This window comes from Mercenaria mercenaria, chromosome 10 (assembly GCF_021730395.1).
Source record: "Mercenaria mercenaria strain notata chromosome 10, MADL_Memer_1, whole genome shotgun sequence".
NCBI lineage: Eukaryota > Metazoa > Mollusca > Bivalvia > Venerida > Veneridae > Mercenaria > Mercenaria mercenaria.
In genome coordinates, this window is record NC_069370.1 from 29,722,837 (window position 1) to 29,745,845 (window position 23,009).

The following is a 23,009-nucleotide window of genomic DNA, read 5'->3' on the forward strand; positions in this document are numbered from 1 at the left end:
ACAATGTCAGCAAGTTTGGTGAATATCGGATGAAAATTGTTAGACTAAGAGAGCGGACAAGGCTAAATTTGCAGATTTCGAGTAATTCAAGGGCCATAATCCAAGAGTGCCTGGGGCGATTTGGCTGGTTATCAATCTTGGCTGAGATATTATGCCCACAAACATCATCTGCAAGTTTGTGGAAGATCGGAAGAAAACTGTTCGACTTAGAGAGCAGACAAGGCTAAATTTGCTTTTTTTTTTTCAAGTATTTCAAGGGCCATAATCCAAGAGTGCCTAGGGCGATTTGGCTGGTTATCGAACCTGGCTGAGATTTTATGGCCACAAACTTTGTCACCAAGTTTGGTGAAGATCTGATGAGAACTGTTTGACTTAGAGAGTGGACAAGGCTGAATTCGCAGTTTTTCAAGTACTTCAAGGGCCATAATCCAAGAGTGCCTGGGGTGATTTGGCTGGTTATCAAACTTGGCTGATATGTTATGGCCACAAACATTGTCACAAAGTTTGGTGAAGATCAGATGAAAAAAGTTTGACTTAGAGGGCGGACAAGGCTAAATTTGTAGATTTTGAGTAATTAAAGGGCCATAACCCATGAGTGCCTGGGGTGATTTTTCTGGTTATCGAACTTGGCTGAGATATTATGCCCACAAACATTGTCTCCAAGTTTGGTGAAGATCGGATGACAACTGTTCGATTTAGAGAGCGGACATGCTTTTGGACGCCGACTGCCCGCCCGCCCGCCACGAGTGTTCACATAATACGCCCCGCTCTTTCAGAGATGGGCGTATAAAAAGGAATGAAAAAATATTTGGGGGCGGGGAATGCTGCATGATCCGGGTGTTGGGGGTTACTTGGTGGAGGAAGGGTACAACTTTGCAAGCTGATAAATATTCATGAAACAATAAAAAAAAAATTAAAATAAGGCATGGATTTTTTTTTGGTGGGGGGGTGGGGGGGGGGGGGGGGGTGACCAAGGCAGTGGGGTGACCAGGTGTGGGTACACAGCTTCACATGTTTATAATAAATGTTCATGGAAAAGAAAGAAAGAAGTTTAATGAAATTCTACTAATTGGTTTAAGTTTGTTATGTGTATATATATGTGGATTTTTAAACAATTAAAGGCAATAACTCCGAAATTACTAAAGAGATTGTGTATGCACTACCATATTATGGTGATCTAAATTCAATTTAAGTTTCATAGTTCTACTTCTAGGTCAAATATATGACAAGTTATTAAGCAGAAATTGCCATATTCCAAAAATACAAATCAAGAGTTACAGGGATTGTTACCACACATGCAGATGATGATGATGATGATGATCGAAGATACATTTTTAAATTAAGTTTCAAAGTAACTTACAAAGCCACCATATCATTTTATATTAAAATTCACATTTCTTACAATTTTTATTGTCATCTCAAACATGACTTACTATGGGGTTATTTTTTCCAAGACGATATAACAGAATACGCTTCAATATATTTTGATGTGTACTTTGATTTGTATTTTGCACTTCCTGAACACTTAAGTGCTGAGCTACCTAAAAGTATCTTAAATAATTTGTAAGTTTCCCTTCGGGTGCCCCTCGCTTAATTTACATGGAAGTATAAAAATACGATGGAACCAGTGAACATGCAACTGAACTGGATAAATCGGCTGCAAGTTACTTCATCTGTTTTTTTGTTATTACCGATATATTTGACAATAAATAAATATTGATTTTAATAAAGGACTTTATACCTCATTAACTGATTAACATGTATTGTAATATTTATAGTGTAAAGCGCTCTCTTTTATTTACGCGCATTGATATAAAAAGTCCGTCGGAACTAGCGAACAAGCTGTATGTTTGGGTTAAGGTAAGATAGATAAGATTTGAGGGGACACCTGCACTTTACCGGTACGCACATTAAATAAACACTCCCCATTTATTCTTATGGGGGCTACCGCCCCCACACCCCCGTTTTTCTTTTTTCTTTAATGAATAGATTATTGTTACAATTTATTTAAATGATTGTAACGAGCACATCCTACCTTTTACAATCCTAGCAAAAAGTGCGTACCAGTAAAGTGCATTCTAGCCGATTTGAGTTGGCAAGACACTGTCTTAACATATAAACATAAGCTTTTATGAGCTTTTATAACCGAATATGGGTTGTCATCAAGACCTCTTACGATCTTAAAACATAATTTGTAGAATATTATTTAGGCCTACCTGTGTCGTTTCCTTTTCAATCTGGAAGCAGCTTGAAGATCGTCATCATCGTAACAGACAAAATCTGCGCCGTCTTCTTCCTCCAGCAGATGCCGACGTTGATCCTGGTAACTTGTCCGAGACATGTCTATTCTGCTACTGTGCAATGCCACTTTTATTTTCTTTATCCACTTAATACATAAGGCGGGTCAATATAAAGGACATTTGACGGAATAGTTCAAATTAAAACTGGAACGTTGACATTTGTTGTTCGTTTTTGTTTCAATAATAAATTTGGCGAGCTTGATTAAAATTTTGAACATATTCTCTTTTCGTTGTTCCTAAGCCCCGTACCGTATCCGTATATTTTGTACAGAGAATGGCGGAAATACGAAATTCGCAATACATAGATCTACAAGTCGCGTTTATTATTATTATTATTATTATCATTAAAATTCGTGAAAATGTGATTTCTTCATGTGGGCTGTTTTAAGTGTTCTGTTGCATTTCCAATTCCTTAGTCGCAGGTATTGATAATTTTCAGAGTTTTTAACATAGGCCTACTGTAGGCCTACGTATGAAATTTATAATATAATCCATACGACTGTAATTATGTTATATACATGTGTAGCTTGGAAACGGCGTTACAACATTAAATAAATTAAATAAGTCTGTGGTATTTTACTACAATGGGGACGAGGATGTTTGACGGATTCATGCATTTGGATGAGGCTAGAAACTGATAGTAGGTTCAGTTGATGCCTCGGGCTAGAAACTGATAGGAGGTTCAGTTGATGCCTTTGGCTAGAAACTGATAGGAGGTTCAGTTGATGTCTCAGGCTAGAAACTGATAGGAGGTTCAGTTGATGCCTTTGGCTAGAAACTGATAGGAGGTTCAGTTGATGCATCGGGCTAGAAATTGATAGGAGGTTCAGTTGATGCCTGGTCCTTAAATGTTAGAGAGGAGAGGAGTGTAGTGTTTGTAGGTATATAAGGCCACTTCCAACAGCCTTGCTGTTGGATTAACCCTTTAGCGACGTGGTTAGAGTGTCCGCCTTCAGATCACGAGGTCCGGGGTTCGATCCCCGGTAGAGTCTGTGGTATTTTACTACACTGTTGATACTGTTGTACAGGCCACATCTGAATTAAATCCATATATATAAATTGAACATAAGACGTTTCTGACGCCCCTTTTCTTCTGTGTTCTTCCAAATTTTTACCAGCAACAACTCCCGTATACATGATGCACTATTCCGTGTGACATACGTTTTATTCAGAATATATTTTATCTTCGTATTATGATAATTTCAGATAATATTTTTTTATTAAAATTTTGAGCCGATATATCAATATTTCCATCCTTCTTAATACTTGGACGTGTGCCGTCGGCATCCTGAAAATCCATTGGCATTGTAGGCTAATATGTACTATTATTTGGCCATATATACCAGAAATATGTCCACATGGTTTAAATGCTCCTCAAATCCTTCTTGGCGATGCATGTGAATTACAGCAGTAACAAGGATTCGAGCCCATTTTCGCACGCCTAAAAGTGCTTAAAATTTCGATTTTTAACAGATTTCACCCATAATGCACAGATTGCCTAAAGGGCAATGAATGCCTCACAATAATTTAAGTAATTTTATATGAAAGCCATTCTCAAAAGATTTCATAACGCTGAAAGATTTTTTAAAAATTGGATGACAGTTTGAAATTTAAGAAAATGACTATCACGGAGACAGCCATATTAGTGTATATATGACGTCGTTTACACACTGTTGAATTCTTTATTTAGCACATTTTTACTGTTACTTTTACTGCTATAATTTCCAGCAGTAGTAGCAGTTATACTGCTGTTACTGCTTTAACGTTCCTACAGTAACAAATATGCATATTTTGCATATTTGTTATTGCCCAACTCATTGCTAAATTCACGCCGGTGGCCCCGATTCGATTTCTGGCTACTCCCATATGCAAGGCACTTTAAATATCGCGATTACCTCAAGACCGAGCTGTATATGGATACCAGAGAAATGCTTTGGTAATGCTAACTTGATTCAAGAGCCGCTCAAAAGCTCTAAGTAAAGAGTATAAATAACTTTAACTTTACCTTTTATTCCTAAATCTTTAGAAAATACCCAGTTACTTTGCGCTGCTCATAAATGCCAACAAACATCTTAAATTAATTCGAGCATGAACTTTTGAACAGTGCTCAGGACTAAGGTAACTTATTGTACAATATCCCATATACTCGTAATAGTAAATTGTAACCTGTACACCTCTAGTTGGGTGGAAACACTGAAAGCGAGGATCAAACACAGGGCCCCAGGAGGGGTAAGTCACCCGTCCAGACCGCTGAGCTAGCCAGTGATCCACGGCGCAAGCCATATTGGACGCAACCTAGCGATCGTGAGCGTAATTCTATCTATTCTTTTGCAGCTACCACACTATAGTGTCACACATATAGATGGATATTAGCAAAACCTTTGTTAACTATGAGCTATTGTGGTCACTCGCTGTCCCTTATCCGTCCGCACTTTCCTTTTAACAATATCTTCTCTGAAACCATTTGGCGGAAGTTGATGAAACTTGGCCTGGGTGTTCGTAGGATGCTTCTTTTCCAAAGTTATTAGTCCCCTACTGGTTAAAAACCAGTTTCGGGGACTATAGGAATTCATTCCGTCCGTCATTCTGTCATTCCGTCCATCCGCAATTTCGTGTCCGGTCCATAACTCTGTCATTCATGAAGGGCTTTTAATGTTACTTGGCACAAATGTTCCCCATGATGAGACAACGTGCCATGCGCAAAACCCGGACCCTGGCTCAAAGGTCAAGGTCACAATTGGAGATCAAAAGGTCAACGGCTTTTTTTCCTGTCCGGTCCATAACTCTGCCATGAAGGGAATTTAATATTATTTGGTACAAATGTACCTTATAATAAGACAATGTGTCATGCACAACTTTCAGATCCCTAGCACAAAGGTCAAGGTCACACTTTGCAGTCAGATGTTTACATGGCATAAACAGGGTCTGTTTTGTGTCCGGTCCATAACTCAATCATTCATAAAGGGATTTTAATATTACTTGGCACAAATATTCCCCATGATGTCTTGACGTGTCATGCACAACACCAAGAACCATAGCTTAAAGGTAAATGTCACACTTGGAGATCAAACGTCAATAAGATTCTTTTCCTGTCCAGTCTATAACTTTGTCATGCAAAACAGGTTTTAAATATCAATTGGCACAAATATTTCACTTGATGAGACAATTTGTCATGCGCAAACCCGGGCCCTTAGCTGAAAGGTCAAGGTCACACGTGGAAGTCAAAGGCCAAAAAAGCTTTTTTCCTGTCCAGTCTGTAACTCAACAATCCTTAAAGGGATTTTAATATTACTTGGCACAAATGTTCAACTCCATGAGATGGATTGTCAGGTCCCTAGATCTAAGGTCAAGGTCACATTTAGAGGTCAAAAATCAGATACAAGAATGACTTTGTCTGGAGCATTTCTTCTTCATGCATTGAGGGATTTTGATGTAACTTGGCACAAATGTTCACCATCAATATTCATGAGACGGAGTGTCATGCACAAGAACAAGGTATAAGTCAATGTCACACTTAGAGGTCAAAGGTCAAATTCAAGAATGACTCTGTCCGGAGCATTTCTTCTTCGTACACGAGGGAATTTTGATGTAACTTGGTACAAATGCTCAACCAGCATGGGGCACCCTTGTCGCTTTGTTGTTACTATAAATATCTAATATTGTAACTTATTTCCGTAGGGAAAATCGAGACCATTTTTCTGTGCTACAACATGCGTCGCTACCTGGTAAAGAGTTTTAAGTGGACTTATATTATATAGATTTTTTTTTTAGGATTCACTTTTTTGGTACTATAAATAACAGTAGAGAAAATTAGGTGCCTTCCAGTAGGAGACTTTGTATTGCATGGCAATACTTCATTCACTTGTTCAAATGGTTCTGCTTGGTTGCACAAAGGGTCTGCCAGGGCTAAAATTGAAAAAAATCTTTAAACGACATTCTTCTCTTTAACGGCTGGTTTGAGTTTGGAATAATTTCACACAAATGGTCCTAATGTGTGATCCTCTACCAAGTTTGTTCAAATTATTCTGCTTCATCAAAAAACATGGTCGCCAGGGGGTGGGGTCACTTTTCCCTATATGTATATAGTTGAAACTTTAAAAGTCTTCTTCCATGAAACTGCTGGCATGATAGCTTCAAAATTGATCGGCGCGTGTTATACATTCCAAATCTTTGAATAGGCACCATTAGAAAAGAATCGGGTGGTGCCTGTTTTATTTGTGACTGAAGCATTACGTACATGCCTCAATAGTTCAGTGATAGTGCCCGCTTTGAGTCCGGGTCCTTAATCAACCGTAATACCACAGAAGTATGATACCAAATACATTTCCAGAAGGCACAGACGTGGATCAGCTAGTAAGTGCATATTGAAATGGATAATCTTTACTGATAGATAAACATGTTCTCTTACGCACAAAAACTATCTTTCTTCGACCTAGTTGTCTGTAATGTATGTGGTTTACAGACAAACTTTATGAGGCTGAACACTAAAAACTCAAGCTTGAGCGTTAAACTAACGGCCAACCATCAACTTTTAGGACAAATGTGCAACCATAAATAAACTCCTAATTCAGGCTTGAACGGACTACTTCTCTGATAAGGTAAAGTCGTGTGGCACTGACCATAAAGGTCTGGCCAAGATAACCAAAAATCTATTAGGAGACAGCTATGATGCTGCTCATCCTCAAAGGAACTTGCGCAGATGTTTTGTGACTTTTTCATGGAGAAAATTGAAAACATTAGGAATGACATATTTTCACACAGCCAAACTGATTGTGATTCAGCACACTTGCATTGTTCAGGACACCAGAAAGTAGCAATTAACTGTCTTGTTGATTTGGCTTCTGCAATGACAGATGAGATAAAACAAATCTTATTTGTACAAAAATCTCCAAACAAATCCTGTGAACTTGACCCTCAGTCTGATTAAGATCATCTCAGATTAACGCGGATCTGACGACGGGCTATTGAGATTCTCATTCACCAATCAGATCCTTGCTTTCAACATTTTGAAAGTGAAAGTAAAAGTTGATCTATCTTTAGCCATAGATTTCACGAAGTGCTCAAGGTGAGCTTTTGTGATCGCCCTGTGTCCGTCGTCGTCAACAATTTAACTGTTTAAAAAACACTCTAGAGGTCACAATTTTGGCCCAATCTTAATGAAGCTTGGTCAGAATGTTACCCTCAATAAAATCTTGGACGAGTTTGGGGGTCAAAAACTAGGTCACCAGGTCAAATCAAAGAAAAAGCTTGTTAACACTTTAGAGACCACAATTATGACAATATCTGTATGAAACTGGGTCAGAATGTTAATCTTGATCTTTAGGTAAAGTTCAAATCTGGGTCAGGTAGGGTCAAAAACTAGGTCACCAGGTCAAATTGAAGGAAAAGTTTGTTAACACTCTAGACGCCATATTTATGAAACTTGGTCAGAATGTTTGTCTTTTTTATGATTTTTAGGTCGTCTAAAACTATGTAGCCGGGTAAAAAAAAAGGAAAAGTTGTAAACACTCTAGAGGCCACATTTATGATCTTATCTTAATTAAACTTGGTCAGAATGTTAATCTTGATGATCTTTAGGTCAAGTTTAAATCTGGGTCAGGTGGGGACAAAAACTAGGTCACATCAAAGGAAAAGCTAGCTAACACTCTAAAGGCCGCATTTTTGATATATCTTAATGGAATTTGGTCAGAATGTTAATCTTGATGATCTATAGGTCAAGTACAAATCTGAGCCAGGTGGGGTCAAGAACTTTGTCGCTAGGTCAAATCAAAGGAAAAGCTTGTTAACACCCTAAAGGCCACATTTATGACTGTATCGTCATGAAACTTGGTCAGAATTTTAATCCTGATGATGTTTAGATAAAGTGTAAATCTGGGTCAGGTGGGATCAAAAACTAGGTCACCAGGTCAAATCAAAGGAAAAGCTAGTTAAAACTCTATAGAGGCCACATTTATGACCATATCTTAGTGGAACTTGGTCAGAATGTTAACCTTGATGATCTTTAGGTCCAGTTTGAATCCAGGTCATGTGGAATGTGACCTACGGACCTACTTTCTTGTTTTTTAAGGTACAGCCTTGAACTTTGGATGACATGTACAGTTTTGCACACCGATCTTAAAACTGACTCAGTGACCATGAATGTGATCTAATGACCTCCTTTTTTTTTTTTAAGATACAGCCTTGAAATTTGGATGAAATGTACAGTTTAGCACACTGATCTCAAAACTGACGTTCAGAAACCATGAACGTGACCTACTTTCTTGTTTTAGCTCACCTGAGCACGAAGTGCTCAAGATGAGCTTCTGTGATCGCCCTGTGTCCGTCGTCGTCAACAATTTGACTGTTAACATTCGAGGTCACAATTGCGGTCCAATCTTAATTAAACTTGGTCAGAATGTAACTCTCAATAAAATAAATTTGGAAGAGTTCGATATTAGGTTATCTGGGGTCAAAAACTAGGTCACCAGGTCAAATGTAAGGAAAAGCTTGTTAACACTCTAAAGGCCACATTTATGACTGTATCTTCATGAAACTTGGTCAGAATGTAGATCTTGATGATCTTTAGATCAAATTCAAATCCGGGCCAGGTGGGGTCAAAAACTAGGTTACCAGGTCAAATCAAAGGAAAAGCTAGTTAAAACTCTAGAGGCCACATTTATGACCATATCTTAATGAAACTTGGTCAGAATGTTAACATTGATATTCTTTAGGTCAAGTTTGAAGTGGGGGAAGTGACCATGAATGTGACCTACTGACCTACTTTCTTGTTTTTAGCTCACCTGAGCACGCAGTGCTCAAGATGAGCTTTTGTGATCGCCCTGTGTCCGTCGTCCGTCAACAATTTGACTGTTAATACTCTAGAGGTCACAATTTCAGTCCAATCTTGATTAAACTTGGTCAGAATGTTACTCTCAATAAAATCTTGAACGTGTTCGATATTGGGGTATCTGGGTTCAAAAACTAGGTCACCAGGTTAAATATAAGGAAAAGCTTGTTAACACTCTAGAGGTCACAATTTTAGTCCAATCTTAATTAAACTGTCAGAATGTAACTCTCAATAAAATCTTGGACAAGTTCGATATTGAGTTATCTGGGGTCAAAAACTAGGTCACCAGGTCAAATGTAAGGAAAAGCTTGTTAACACTCTAAAGGCCACATTTATGACCATATCTTTATAAAACTTGGTCAGAATGTAGATCTTGATGATCTTTAGATCAAATTCAAATCCGGGCCAGGTGGGGTCGAAAACTAGGTTACCAGGTCAAATCAAAGGAAAAGCTAGTTAAAACTCTAGAGGCCACATTTATGACCATATCTTAATGAAACTTGGTCAGAATGTTAACATTGATGATCTTTAGGTCAAGTTTGAATCCGGGTCATATGGAATGTGACCTGCTGACTTACTTTTTTGTTTTTTAAGATACAGCCTTGAACTTTGGAAGACATGTACAGTTTTGCACACCGATCTTAAAACTGACTCAGTGACCATGAATGTGACCTACTGACCTACTTTCTTGTTTTTTTAAGATACAGCCTTGAGATTTAGATGTTATGTACAGTTTAGTACACCGATCTCAAAACTGACCTTCAGTGACCATGAATGTGACCTAGTGACCTACTTTCTTGTTTTTAGCTCACCTGAGCACGCAGTGCGATGAGCTTTTGTGATCGCCCTGTGTCCGTCGTCCGTCAACAATTTGACTGTTAATACTCTAGAGGTCACAATTTCAGTCCAATCTTAATTAAACTTGGTCAGAATGTTACTCTCAATAAAATCTTGGATAAGTTCGATATTGAGTTATCTTGGGTCAAAAACTAGGTCACCAGGTCAAATGTAAGGAAAAGCTTGTTAACACTCTAAAGGTCACATTTATGACAATATCTTTATGAAACTTGGTCAGAATGTAAATCTTGGTAATCTTTAGATCAAATTTCAATCTGGGTCAGGTGGAGTCAAAATATAGGTCACCAGGTCAAATCGAAGGAAAAGTTAGTTAACATTCTACAGGCCATTTTATGATCATATCTTAATGAAACTTAGCAAGAATGTTAAACTTGATGATCTTTAGGTAAAGTTTCAATCTGGAGCAGGTTGGTCAAAAACTAGGTCACCAGGTCAAATCAAAGGAAAAGCTTGTCAACACTCTAGAGGCTACATTTATGATAATACCTCTATGAAACTTGGCCAGAATGTTAATCTTGATGATTTTTAGGTTAAGTTCTAATCTGGGTCAGGTCGGATCAAAAACTAGGCCAACAGGTCAAATCAAAGGTAAGGCTTGTTAACACTCTAGAGACCTAATTTTAAGTTTGAAACTCGCGAGAATTGATCAGAATGTTTGTCTTGATGACCTCTAGGTCTTGTTCGATTCTGGGTCATGTGGGTTCAAAAGCTAGGTCATCAGGTCAAATCAAAGGAAAAGCTTGTTAACACTTCAAAGGTCACATAAATTTATGACTGTATCTTCATGAAACTTGGTCAGAATATTAATCTTGATGATCTTCAGGTCATATGGAATCTGGGTCATGTGGGATCAAAAACTAAGTCACCCGGTCAAATGAAAGGAAAAGCTAGTTAACACTCTAGAGACCACATTTATGATCATATCCTAATGAAACTTGATCAGAATGTTAATTTTAATGATCTTAAGGTCAAATTTCAATCTAACCTACCTACCCTAATTTTTTTTGAGCATGTTACCAGAAACAAACAATTTTTTTAGGCCTAAAACATTCCCTTCACAAATCCTCTGGTAGAACATATATGCCTCTTGATATGGTTACTTGTGCTTTACATACCAAGATCATTACATAGGCTTGTGTTCCTGTTAACAAGAGGGTCATGATGACCCTAAATCGCTCACCTGAGTAATATGAGCCACATGTTTCAAATGGCAAACTGATGCTAAAATATTAGAAAGTAGCTCAGTAGGTCACATTCATGGTAACTGAAAGTCAGTTTTAAGATCGGTATGCAAAACTGTACATGTCATCCAAATTTCAAGGCTGTATCTCAAAAATCAAGAAAGTAGGTCAGTAGGTCAAGGTCACAGTAAGGTGACATGTAATCACTTGGGTACATCAGGTAAATATAATTAAACAGTCAAGGAAATATGATCTGACAATTTTTGAAGTATTTTTCCTATATAGCTCATATAACAAGTGACCACCAGGGCGGGGAACTTGGGACCCCCGATGCGGGGCCTCTTTTCACCCCTGAGGCACAATTTGAACAATCTTCAAAAAGGACCATAACCCCAGGGGCATAATTTGAACAATCCTGTAAGAGGTCCACTAGGCAATGATACATACCAAATATCAAAGGCCTAGGCCTTGAACTTTCAGACAAAAAGATTTTTTCCCCTATATAAGTCTATGTTAAACTTGGGATCCCCTGGACAGGGCCTCTTTTCACCCCAGGGTAAAAATTTGAATAATTTGGTAGAGGACCACAACTCAATACTTCACACCAAATATCAAAAGCCTAGGCCTTGCAGTTTCAGACAAGAAGATTTTTAAAGTTTTTCCCTATATATGTCTATGTAAAACTTGGGACCCTAGTGGGATCATTTGAATAATTTTGGTAGAGGACCACTAGATGATGCTACACACCAGATATCAAAGCCCTAGGCCCTGCGGTTTTGGACAAGAAGATTTTTAAAGTTTTTCCCTATATATCTCTATGTAAAACTTGGGACCCCCGATGCGGGGCCTCTTTTCACCCCTGAGGCACAATTTGAACAATCTTCAAAGAGGACCATAAGGCAATGCTACATACAAAATATATAAGGCCTAGGACTTGTAGTTTCAGACAAGAAGATTTTTTAAGTTTTCTCCTATACAAGTCTATGTAAAACATGAGGCCCTCAGGGCGGGGCCTCTTTTCATCCCAAGGTAATAATTTGAACATTTTTGGTATAGGACCACATGGCAATGCTACATACCAAATATCAAAGGTCTAGGTCTTGTGGTTTTAGACAAGAAGATTTTTAAAGTTCTTTCCTATATAAGTCTATGTAAAACTTGTGACCCCCGGGGCGGGACCTCTTTTCTCCCTAGGGGCACAATTTGAACAATCTTGATAGAGGACCATAAGAATGATGATGTCACATGCCAAATATCAAGGCTCTATGTCTCGCGGTTTTGGACAAGAAGATTTTTAAAGTTTTTCCTTTCAGTTGCCATGGCAACCAGAGTTCTGCATGGAATTTATTTCTTTGAACAGTTTTGAAAGGGGACCATCCAAGGATCATTCCTGTGAAGTTTGGTGTAATTCTGCCCAGAGGTTTTCAAGGACATTGAGCGGTCACAAAAGCTCACCATGAGCCTTTGGCTCAGGTGAGCTAGAAAGAAATTCATAGGCAAATAAAGGGCAAGACCAAATGGTACCAAACAATTTAAACAAAAACGTGGTTCCTCTTTTACCTAAGTCTATTTTTCTTTATGAAAATAAATGACGCAGTATACATATACAACAATATCAAGAGCATGTAAAGCATCCTTAAAACAACAGAAAGAGATTCTATAAAATTTAATGTGTTTTAAAAACAACACAGAATCTTTGGCTTGACAACTTAACTCAGTCTCCAAGCAAAAACAAGAGGGTCATGATGTCCCTGGATCGCTCACCTGAGTAATATGAGCTCCATGTTTCAAATGTCAAACTGATGATAAAATATTAAGAAAGTCAGTAGGTCATATTCATGGTCAATGAAATTCAGTTTTACAATTCGTGTGCAAAACTGTGTATGTCATCAAAATATCAAGGCTGTATATTAAACAAGAGGACCATGATGGTCCTGAATCGCTCACCTCTTCCCACATGATCCAGTTTTGAGTATGACGTCGTTTTTTCTATTATTTGACATAGTGACCTAGTTTTTGAGCTCATGTGACCCAGTTTTGAACTTGACCTAGATATTATCAAGATAAAAAATCTGACCAATTTTCTTGAAGATCCATTGAAAAATATGGTCTCTAGAGAGGTCACAAGGTTTTTCTATTATTTGACCTATTGACCTAGTTTTTTAAGGCACGTGACCCAGTTTCAAACTTGACCTAGATATCATCAAGGTGAACATTCTGACCAATTTTCATGAAGATCCATTCAAGGGTATGGCCTCTAGAGAGGTCACAAGGTTTTTCTATTTCAAGACCTACTGACCTAGTTTTTGATCGCAGTTAACCCAGTTTCAAACTTGACCTAGATATCATCAAGATAAACATTCAGACCAACTTTCATACAGATCCATTGAAAAAATATGGCCTCTAGAGAGGTCACGACGTTTTTTCATTATTTGACCTACTGACCTACTTTTTGATGGCACGTGACCCACTTTCGAACTTGACTTAGATATCATCAAGGTGAACATTCTGACCAATTTTTATGGAGATCCATTCACAAGTATGGCCTCTAGAGAGGTCACAAGGTTTTTCTATTTTTAGACCTACTGACCTAGTTTTTGACCGCACATGACCCTGTTTCGAATTTGACCTAGATATCATCAAGATGAACATTCAGACAAACTTTCATGAAGATCCATTGAAAAATATGGCCTTTAGAGAGGTCAAAAGGTTTTTCTATTATTTGACCTACTGACCTAGTTTTTGATGGCACGTGACCCACTTTCAAACCTGACCTAGATATCATCAAGGTGAACATTCAGACCAACTTTAATACAGATCCCATGGAAAATATGGCCTCTAGTTAGGTCACAAGGTTTTTCTATTATTTGACCTACTGACCTAGTTTTTGATGGCACGTGACCCACTTTCGAACCTGACCTAGATATCATCAAGGTGAACATTCTGACAAATTTTCATGAAGATTTCATGAAATATATGGCCTCTAGAGAGGTCACAAGGTTTTTCTATTTTTAGACCTACTGACCTAGTTTTTGACCGCACGTGACCCAGTTTCGAACTTGACCTAGCTATCATCAAGATGAACATTCAGACTAACTTTCACACAGATCCCATGAAAAATATGGCCTTTAGAGAGGTCACAAGGTTTTTCTATTATTTGACCTACTGACCTATTTTTTGAAGGCACGTGACCCAGTTTCGAACTTGACCTAGATATCATCAAGGTGAACGTTCTGACCAATTTTCATGAAGATCTTGTGAAATATATGGCCTCTAGAAAGGTCACAAGGTTTTTCTATTTTTAGACCTACTGACCTAGTTTTTGATGGCACGTGACCCAGTTTCAAACTTGACCTAGATATCATCAAGGTGAACATTCAGACCAACTTTCATACAGATCCAATGAAAAATATGGCCTTTAGAGAGGTCACAAGGTTTTTCTATTATTTGACCTACTGACCTAGTTTTTGATGGCAAGTGACCCAGTTTCGAACTTGACCTAGATATCATCAAGGTGAACATTCAGACCAACTTTCATGAAGATCTTGTGAACTATATGGCCTCTAGAGAGGTCACAAGGTTTTTCTATTTTTAGACCTACTGACCTAGTTTTTGACCGCACGTGACCCAGTTTCGAACTTGACCTAGATATCATCAAGGTGAACGTTCTGACCAAGTTTCATGAAGATCCATTGAAAATTATGGCCTCTAGAGAGGTCACAATGTTATTCTATTTTTAGACCTACTGACCTAGTTTTTGATGGCACGTGACCCAGTTTCGAACTTGACCTAGATATCATCAAGGTGAACATTCTGACCAACTTTCATAAAGATCCCATGAAAAATGTGACCTCTAGAGTGGTCACAAGCAAAAGTTTACGGACGCACGGACGGACGGACGACGGACACCGCGCGATCACAAAAGCTCACCTTGTCACTTTGTGACAGGTGAGCTAAAAAACAAGAAAGTAGGTCAGTAGGTCAAGGTCACAGTCAAGTGACATCATAGTACTCGGGGTCATCAGGTAATTATACTTAAACAGTCTTGGAAATAGGATCAGATAATTTTTTAAGTATTTTTCCAATATAATTAACTAACAAATAACTAAGTGACCCCAGGGCGGGGCCTCTTTTAACCTCAGGGGCATAATTTCAATAATTTTGGTAGAGGACTACTAGACAATGCATCATACCAAATATCAAAAGCCTATGTTGTATGGTTTCAGACAAGAAGATTTTTAAAGCTTTTTCCTATATGTCTATATAAAACTTGGGACCCCCAGGGCAGGGCCTCTTTTCACCCAAGGGGTACAATTTGAACAATTTTGGTTGAGGACCATGAGACAATGCAAAAAACCAAATATCAAAGGTCTAAGTGTTGTGGTTTCAGACAAGAAGATTTTTAAACTTTTTTTCCTATATTAGTCTATGTAAAACTTGGGACCCCCGGGGTGGGGCCATATTTGACCCTAGGGGGATAATTTGAACAATCTTGGTAAAGGACCACTAGATAATGCTACATACCAAATATCAAAGCGCTAGGCCATGTGGGTTTTTACAAGAAGATTTTCAAAGTTTTCCCTATATAAGTCTATATAAACCATGTGACCCCCGGGGCGGGCCATATTTGGCCCTAGGGGGATCATTTGAATAATTTTGGTAGAGGACCACTAGATGATGCTACACACCAGATATCAAAGCCCTAGGCCCTGCGGTTTTGGACAAGAAGATTTTTAAAGTTTTTCCTTTCGGTTGCCATGGCAACCAGAGTTCTGCATGGAATTCAATTCTTTGAACAATTTTGAAAGGGGGCCATCCAAGGATCATTCGTATGAAGTTTGGTGTGATTCTGCCCAGTGGTTTTCAAGAAGAAGATTTTTTTTAGAGATTTTCCTATATAAGTCTATGTAAAACTTGGGACCCCCAGGGTGGGGCAATATTTGACCCTAGGGAGATAATTTGAACAATCTTGGTAGAGAACCACTAGATGATGCTACATACCAAATATCAAAGCCCTAGGCCATGTGGTTTTGTACAAGAAGATTTTCAAAGTATTCCCTATATAAGTCCATATAAACCATGTGACCCCTGGGGCAGGGCCATATTTGACCCTAGGGGGATAATTTGAACAATTTTGGTAGAGGACCACTAGATGATGCTACACACCAGATATCAAAGCCCTAGGCCCTGTGTTTTTTGACAAGAAGATTTTTAAAGTTTTTCCTTTGGGTGGCAGAGTTCTGCATTGAATTCAATTCTTTGAACAACTTTGAAAGGGGGCCACCCAAGGATCATTCCTGTGAAGTTTGGTGTAATTCTGCCTAGTGGTTTTCAAGAAGAAGATTTTTGTTACAAATTGTTGACGGACGACCGACGATGGACGACGCACTACACACGACGGACATCAAGCGGTCACAATAGCTGACCTTGTCACTTTGTCATAGGTGAGCTAACAAGAGGGTTATGATGACCCTGAATCGCTCACCTGAGTAATATGAACCACATGTTTAAAATGGCAAACTGATGCTAAAATATTAGAAAGTAGGACAGTGGGTCACATTCATGGTCACTGAAAGAGTTGTAAGATCGATGTGCAAAACTGCACATGTCATCCAAATTTCAAGACTGTATCTTAAAAACGAAGTAGGTCAGTAGGTCAAGGTCACAGTCAAGTGAACCCTAATTGCTTCGGGTTATCAAGTAATTATAATTTAACAGTCTAGGAAATATGATCTGATACTTTTTGAAGTATTTTTATCTATATAACTCGTACATCAAGTGACCCCGAGTGGGGCCTCTTTTCACCACAGGTGTATAATTTGAACAATTTTGGTTGTAGACCACTAGTCAATGCAACATACCAAATATCAGAAGCATAGGCCTTGCAGTTTCAGGCAAGAAGACTTTTAAAGTTTTTCCTATGCAAGTCTATGTAAAACTTGGGACCCCCTGGGTGGGGCTTCTTTTCAACTCGGGGGGTGGGGGGGGGCATAATTTGAATAATCTTGGTAGAGGACCACTAGGTAATGCAACATACCAAATATCAAAAGCCTATGCCTTGCAATTTCAGACAAGAAAATTTGTATAGTTTTTTCCTATATATGTCTATGTAAAACTTGAGGGCCCCCGTGGCAGGGCCTCTTTTCACCCCAGGGTAATAATTTGAACAATCTTGGTAGAGAACCACAAGCCATGCTACATACCAAATATCAAAAGCCTAGGTCTTGTGGTTTCAGACAAGAAGATTTTTAAAGTTTTTTCCTATACAAGTCTATATAAACCATGTGACTACCCCCCCCCCCCCCCACTACCCCTGGGCGGGACCATATTTCACCCTAGGGAGATCATTTGAACAATCTTGGTAGAGGCCCACTAGATGATGCTACATACTAAATATCAAAGCCCTAGGCCTTATGGTTTTGGACAAAAAGATTTTCGAAGTGTTTCCCTATATAAGTCTATATAAACCATGTGACCCCGGGGTTGGGCCATATTTGACCCTAGGTGGATAATTTGAATGATCTTGGTAGAGGCCCACTAGATGATGCTACATTCCAAATATCAAAGCCCTAGGCCTTGTGGTTTTGGACAAGAAGATTTTTGAAGTTTTTCCTTTCGGTTGCCTTGGCAACCAGAGTTCTGTATATTCTTGGAACAATTTTAAGGAAGACCATCCAAGGATCATCCCTGTGAAGTTTCATCAAAATTGGCTTGGTTTAGGAGGAGATGTTGTTTAAAGGAAAGTGTGGACAGACGGATGGATGACGGACGTTGAGTGATCACAATAGCTCACCATGAGCCTTTGGCTCAGGTGAGCTAATGATTTAAAGCCTTTGCCTGAAATCAAGAATACAGTAGTCTGGACAAAAGTATGAGTCAGTGACCTCATTTGCTCAGGCATGGGGGCAGTTTAGAATTTAGATTTAGAAAATTAAGATGTTGGCACTGCTTTCAGAAAAATACTAAGGCAGTTTGTATTGGTTACCAAGACAACAATAAATCTGAAATATTGCTATTTTGGTAAAGATTAAATTTATGCCTGACAATTTCTGTGATGCGGTATTTTATGAAGAGATATGTTCAAATATTCAAACCTGAAACTTTCTCTGGCATTCAAAAACTACATATTACAATGAGACACAACAATGGGTATTAATCTAAGACATGAACAAAGGTGCCGAAAGACAGTCACACGAGTGTCAAAGTTCAAACCAATATACAACAGACTTCAGTTTAATTGAGTAGGGATATTATTATGCTCTACATAAAAATCTATAGTGGAATGTGTGTCATGTGATTATACTGATATAATGTTATCACAGTTTAACCCAAGGGACCCAGGCACCATCATGGTATTTGGGGTTTCCAGCTGGATCTTCAGGGCCATTAAGGGGTGGGACCATAGTGTTTTCATAGTGCATAAGTCTTGTGAGCATCTGAATGACTAGGTCCTTGTTCTGCTCAGCTATGTTGTTGTACTCACAAGGATCTGAGGGAATATGAAACAAGCATGGAGATTTCCGGGGATCACAGTTTGTTGATGCGTTGAAAGGTTTTGGACCACAGTCCACTCTGACAGGTGCTCCTTTGTGGTAATACGAGTCTGTCATGGGGCTGACTTTATCAGCATCTTCATTGTCAAAATCAATTTCCATTTCATAACCCATATTACTTGCCACCATCTTATTAAAGTACTTAGCATGTCTATCAACAACCGCTGACTCTTTTTTGTTGAGAAAATGGCCATATTTCTGTGTATTGTTTATGTGTAGTAATTCAGTATCAGCTGGATTCTGCCAGGGAGGGTACCAGTCGTCCCAACTCATGCCAACATCTCCGACCAGTATTTTATAATCTCCGACCCGAAGTCCTGAATGACCTTGTCCTTTAGGGTCAATGTTATGTAAGATCTCCTTACGTTTTCCTTTCCTCTTATCAGACAGTGATTCCCAGTGATCGTACCCATCAAGATTTTTCATAACACTAGGACTCCCGCCTGCAGCTTTGTAAAGAGTCGGGAGCCAGTCACAAACATGAAGCATGTTGTTATACACGTATCCCTGCTTCTTCAGTAAGGGGCTGTGAATAAAACCAACACCCCTTACACCTCCTTCCCAAAGAGTAGCCTTAACACCTCTGTAATAAAATAGAAAATATTTTTGTAGCTTTATCTGTGCTTCAAATATAAATAAAAGCAAGCTCTGATAAAATCAAATGGTTTCATCAATTATCATCTGATAGAGAATGTACAAGGAACTTGCATACTTTGATTTATATACGTGACTGAAATCTGGAAGTGCACCAGTACCAAATCAATGTATACAAATGACTTATTTTCTAAGAATGAATAAACAAATATTGTTCTTAGTAACCGAAAGTCAATGCTAATGAATAAGTGTGATGCAGGAATGTATTTAGTTTGTTATCTCTAATTTCCCAATATCTGAAATCCTATCAAACTTGTTCAATAATGAAAATCTGTATTGCTATTTAAATTTCCCTGGCACTGCCAGTTTGTAAGTTCATACTCTTCAGAGCATGTAAGGGAAGTGTGAACAAAACTTGGAAATGAAAGATGCTGCAAAAGCTAGATTATACCTGAAATTCCTTGCTAGTGTCATTAAATTGATACATATCTGACCTGGAATACTGTGTACAATACTTAAAACAAAATGGTTCCCATTCATATACCATTTGCTTTTTATAGGGCATTGTGCAAGTATGTTAAACTGTTCTATTTTTGATAATACTAGACAATTATCTAGCAATCCAAAATAACATTGAATGTTGAATGAAACAAATTCAAATAGAAAACATCCAATATATAATGTCCCTTTGATATTTTCACTCTAGCAGTCAGGGCAGATCTGTATTTCCTTTGATGACATATTTCATACAAAACAAATTCTGGACAATTTTGTATATTTCATAGCTTCTTAACTTGATATCTATAGTCTGAGAAATTACATTCTGTCTGTACATCTGAATGTTTATTATGTTAGTGGAATCTAAAGGCTACATCATTACGTGTTTATGAATTACGATTAAATCAACATCTGTTCGTAAGACAGCATGCTAAGGTGTTAACTTTGAAAGTAACAGGTAAAGGTAAAGGTCTTGTTTATTAAAGTGTCACCCCTATTGAAACGGCCAGCCAATTTGGCTTATGAGACACCTTTATTATTGTGCGTACCAATTACCTCCCAACTCCTACCACTATGCCAGGCACCAGGTGGACAGAAGTCTGTAACCTTCACTGACCTAGCTTGCGGCTCACGAACCAGCCTTTTGGGAATGAGTCCCATGACAAACATCCCCCAGACGAACGCTCCCCATGGGGCTCCAACCTTCAACCTCCCGATCCCGAGGTGGACGCCTCAACCGCTGGGCCACGGTGACCGGTTAGTAAATATCTATTTTTAGTTTCAAGTCAAAAGCTTTGATAGTAACAGAGATATTTGACTTTATCAAAATTCCAAGTTAAAAAGGGGCATAACTCTGTCAAAATTCAAATCAGTTATGGAGATTGTTTCTCCTGGTGTGGACTTTGATAGTAAAAAACTATTTCAAGTTTCAAGTAAAAAGCTTTGACAGTAACAGAGATATTTGACTTTATCAAAAACTTGAAACAAAAAATTCCAAGTTAAAAATGGGCATAATTCTGTCAAAATTCTAATCAAGAGTTATGGGGAGTGTTTCTCCTGGTGTAGATTTTGATAGTAAATAACTACTTTAAGTTTAAAGTCAATAGCTTTGATAGTAACAGAGATATTTGACTTCATCAAAAACTTTAACCAATGGTGACACCGATGCTGGGGCGAGCGAATAGCTCTACTTTTTCTTCAAAAAAGCTGCTAAACAGGTCTATGTTGTAAGACTTAATTACAGTAACAGTGCTTCTTTATCAGATTAGCACCAATAGCATTAAAACCATTAGCTGGCCCCTATATTCATAACCTCAATGGAAAACCAGAGCTGCTTTTGAGAAAAGCGCATGTCTCCCACAACTGCCTAATCATCTAAACACTAAAGTCAGTCTTTTTATACTGTTTAGTCACAACAAATTTACCTTTGAAGAGTAAAATGGCTGATTTTCAGTAATTCAAGGGTCATAATTCTGAAGTGCCTATGCCAATTTTGCTAGTTATTGAACCTAGGAGAGGACTTATGGTCACATACATTTTGTTTAAGTTTGGTGAAGATTAGATGAGAACTAGAAAATGCTTTTGTAAAAAAGCGCATGTCTCCCCCAATGCAAAGTCCTAAAGGCAAGAAGTCAATAGGGGTCAGGAGCGAAAGTCAAAGAGACACTGATGGTTGGCTGCAATAGGGATCATCTACTTGGCATGTCCAGTCATCCCGCTAAATTTCAACACTCTTGGCCTAGTGGTTCTCAAGTCACTGTTCAGGCTCCTGTGACCTTGACCTTTGATGAAGTGACCTCAAAATAAATAGGGGTCATCTACTCAGCATGTCCAATCATCCTATTAAGTTTCAACATTGTAGGTCAAGTGGTTCTCAAGTTATTTCCAAAAAATGATTTTACATGAACAGGCCACTGTGACCTTGACCTTTAATAGACTGACCCCAAAATCAATAGGGGTCATCTACTTTGCATGTACAATCATCCTATGAAGTTTCAACATTCTGGGTCAAGTGGTTCTCTAGTTACTGACCGGAAATGGTTTTCAATGTTCAGGCCCCTGTGACCCTGACCTTTGACGGAGTGACCCAAAAATCAATAGGGGTCATCTACTCTTTATGACCAATCATCCTATGAAGTTTCAACATTCTGGGTCAAGTGGTTCTCTAGTTATTGATCGGAAATGGTTTTCAATGTTCAGGCCCCTGTGACCTTGATCTTTGACGGAGTGACCCCAAAATCAATAGGGGTCATCTACTCTGCATGACCAATCATCCTATTAAGTTTCAACATTCTGGGTCAAGTGGTTCTCAAGTTACTGACCGGAAATGGTTTTCAATGTTCAGGCCCCTGTGACCTTGACCTTTAATGGAGTGACCCCAAAATCGATAGGGGTCATCTACTCTGCATGTACAATCATCCTATGAAGTTTCAACATTCTGGGTCAAGTGGTTCTCTAGTTATTGATTGGAAATGGTTTTCAATGTTCAGGCCCCTGTGACCCTGACCTTTGACGGAGTGACCCCAAAATCAATAAGGGTCATCTACTCTTTATGACCAATCATCCTATGAAGTTTCAACATTCTGGGTCAAGTGGTTCTCTAGTTATTGATCGGAAATGGTTTTCAATGTTCAGGTCCCTGTGACCTTGACCTTTGACCGAGTGACCCCAAAATCAATAGGGGTCATCTACTCTTCATGACCAATCATCCTATGAAGTTTCAACATTCTGGGTCAAGTGGTTCTCTAGTTATTGATCGGAAATGGTTTTCAATGTTCAGGCCCCTGTGACCTTGACCTTTGACGGAGTGACCCCAAAATCAATAGGGGCCATCTACTCTTTATGATCAATCATTCTATGAAGTTTCAACATTCTGGGTCAAGTGGTTCTCTAGTTATTGATCGGAAATGGTTTTCAATGTTCAGGCCCCTGTGACCTTGACCTTTGACGGAGTGACCCCAAAAATAATAGGAGTTGTCTACTCCAGCAGCCCTACAACCCTATGAAGTTTGAAGGTTCTAGGTCAAATGGTTCTCCAGTTATTGCTCGGAAATGAAGTGTGACGTACGGACGGACGGAAGGACGGACGGACGGACGGACAGGGCAAAAACAATATGTCTCCTGGGGGAGACATAAATAATCGAGTAAGAGTGCAGACAAGTGTAAAAAGGCTGATTTTTGGTAATTCAAGGACCATAAT

General features: G+C 38.7%; 2 protein-coding genes across 11 annotated transcripts in view; both read right to left on the reverse strand.

Annotated features, from left to right (window-relative positions):
• LOC123559560 (glutathione hydrolase 1 proenzyme-like) overlaps positions 1-2,510 on the reverse strand; it is a 31,328-nt gene extending 28,818 nt beyond the window's left edge. Inside the window, exon 1 of the mRNA XM_045351491.2 lies at positions 2,217-2,510. Coding sequence (XP_045207426.2) covers positions 2,217-2,341 — 125 coding nt within the window. The 5' untranslated portion in view covers positions 2,342-2,510. The remainder of the gene's footprint in view (positions 1-2,216) is intronic.
• A 10,203-nt stretch (positions 2,511-12,713) lies between these two features.
• LOC123559558 (arylsulfatase B-like) overlaps positions 12,714-23,009 on the reverse strand; it is a 62,437-nt gene continuing 52,141 nt past the window's right edge. For all 10 annotated transcript variants that reach the window (XM_053552573.1, XM_053552576.1, XM_053552570.1 and 7 more), the window contains one exon: positions 12,714-19,301. In XM_053552573.1, coding sequence (XP_053408548.1) covers positions 18,482-19,301 — 820 coding nt within the window. In that variant the 3' untranslated portion in view covers positions 12,714-18,481. The remainder of the gene's footprint in view (positions 19,302-23,009) is intronic.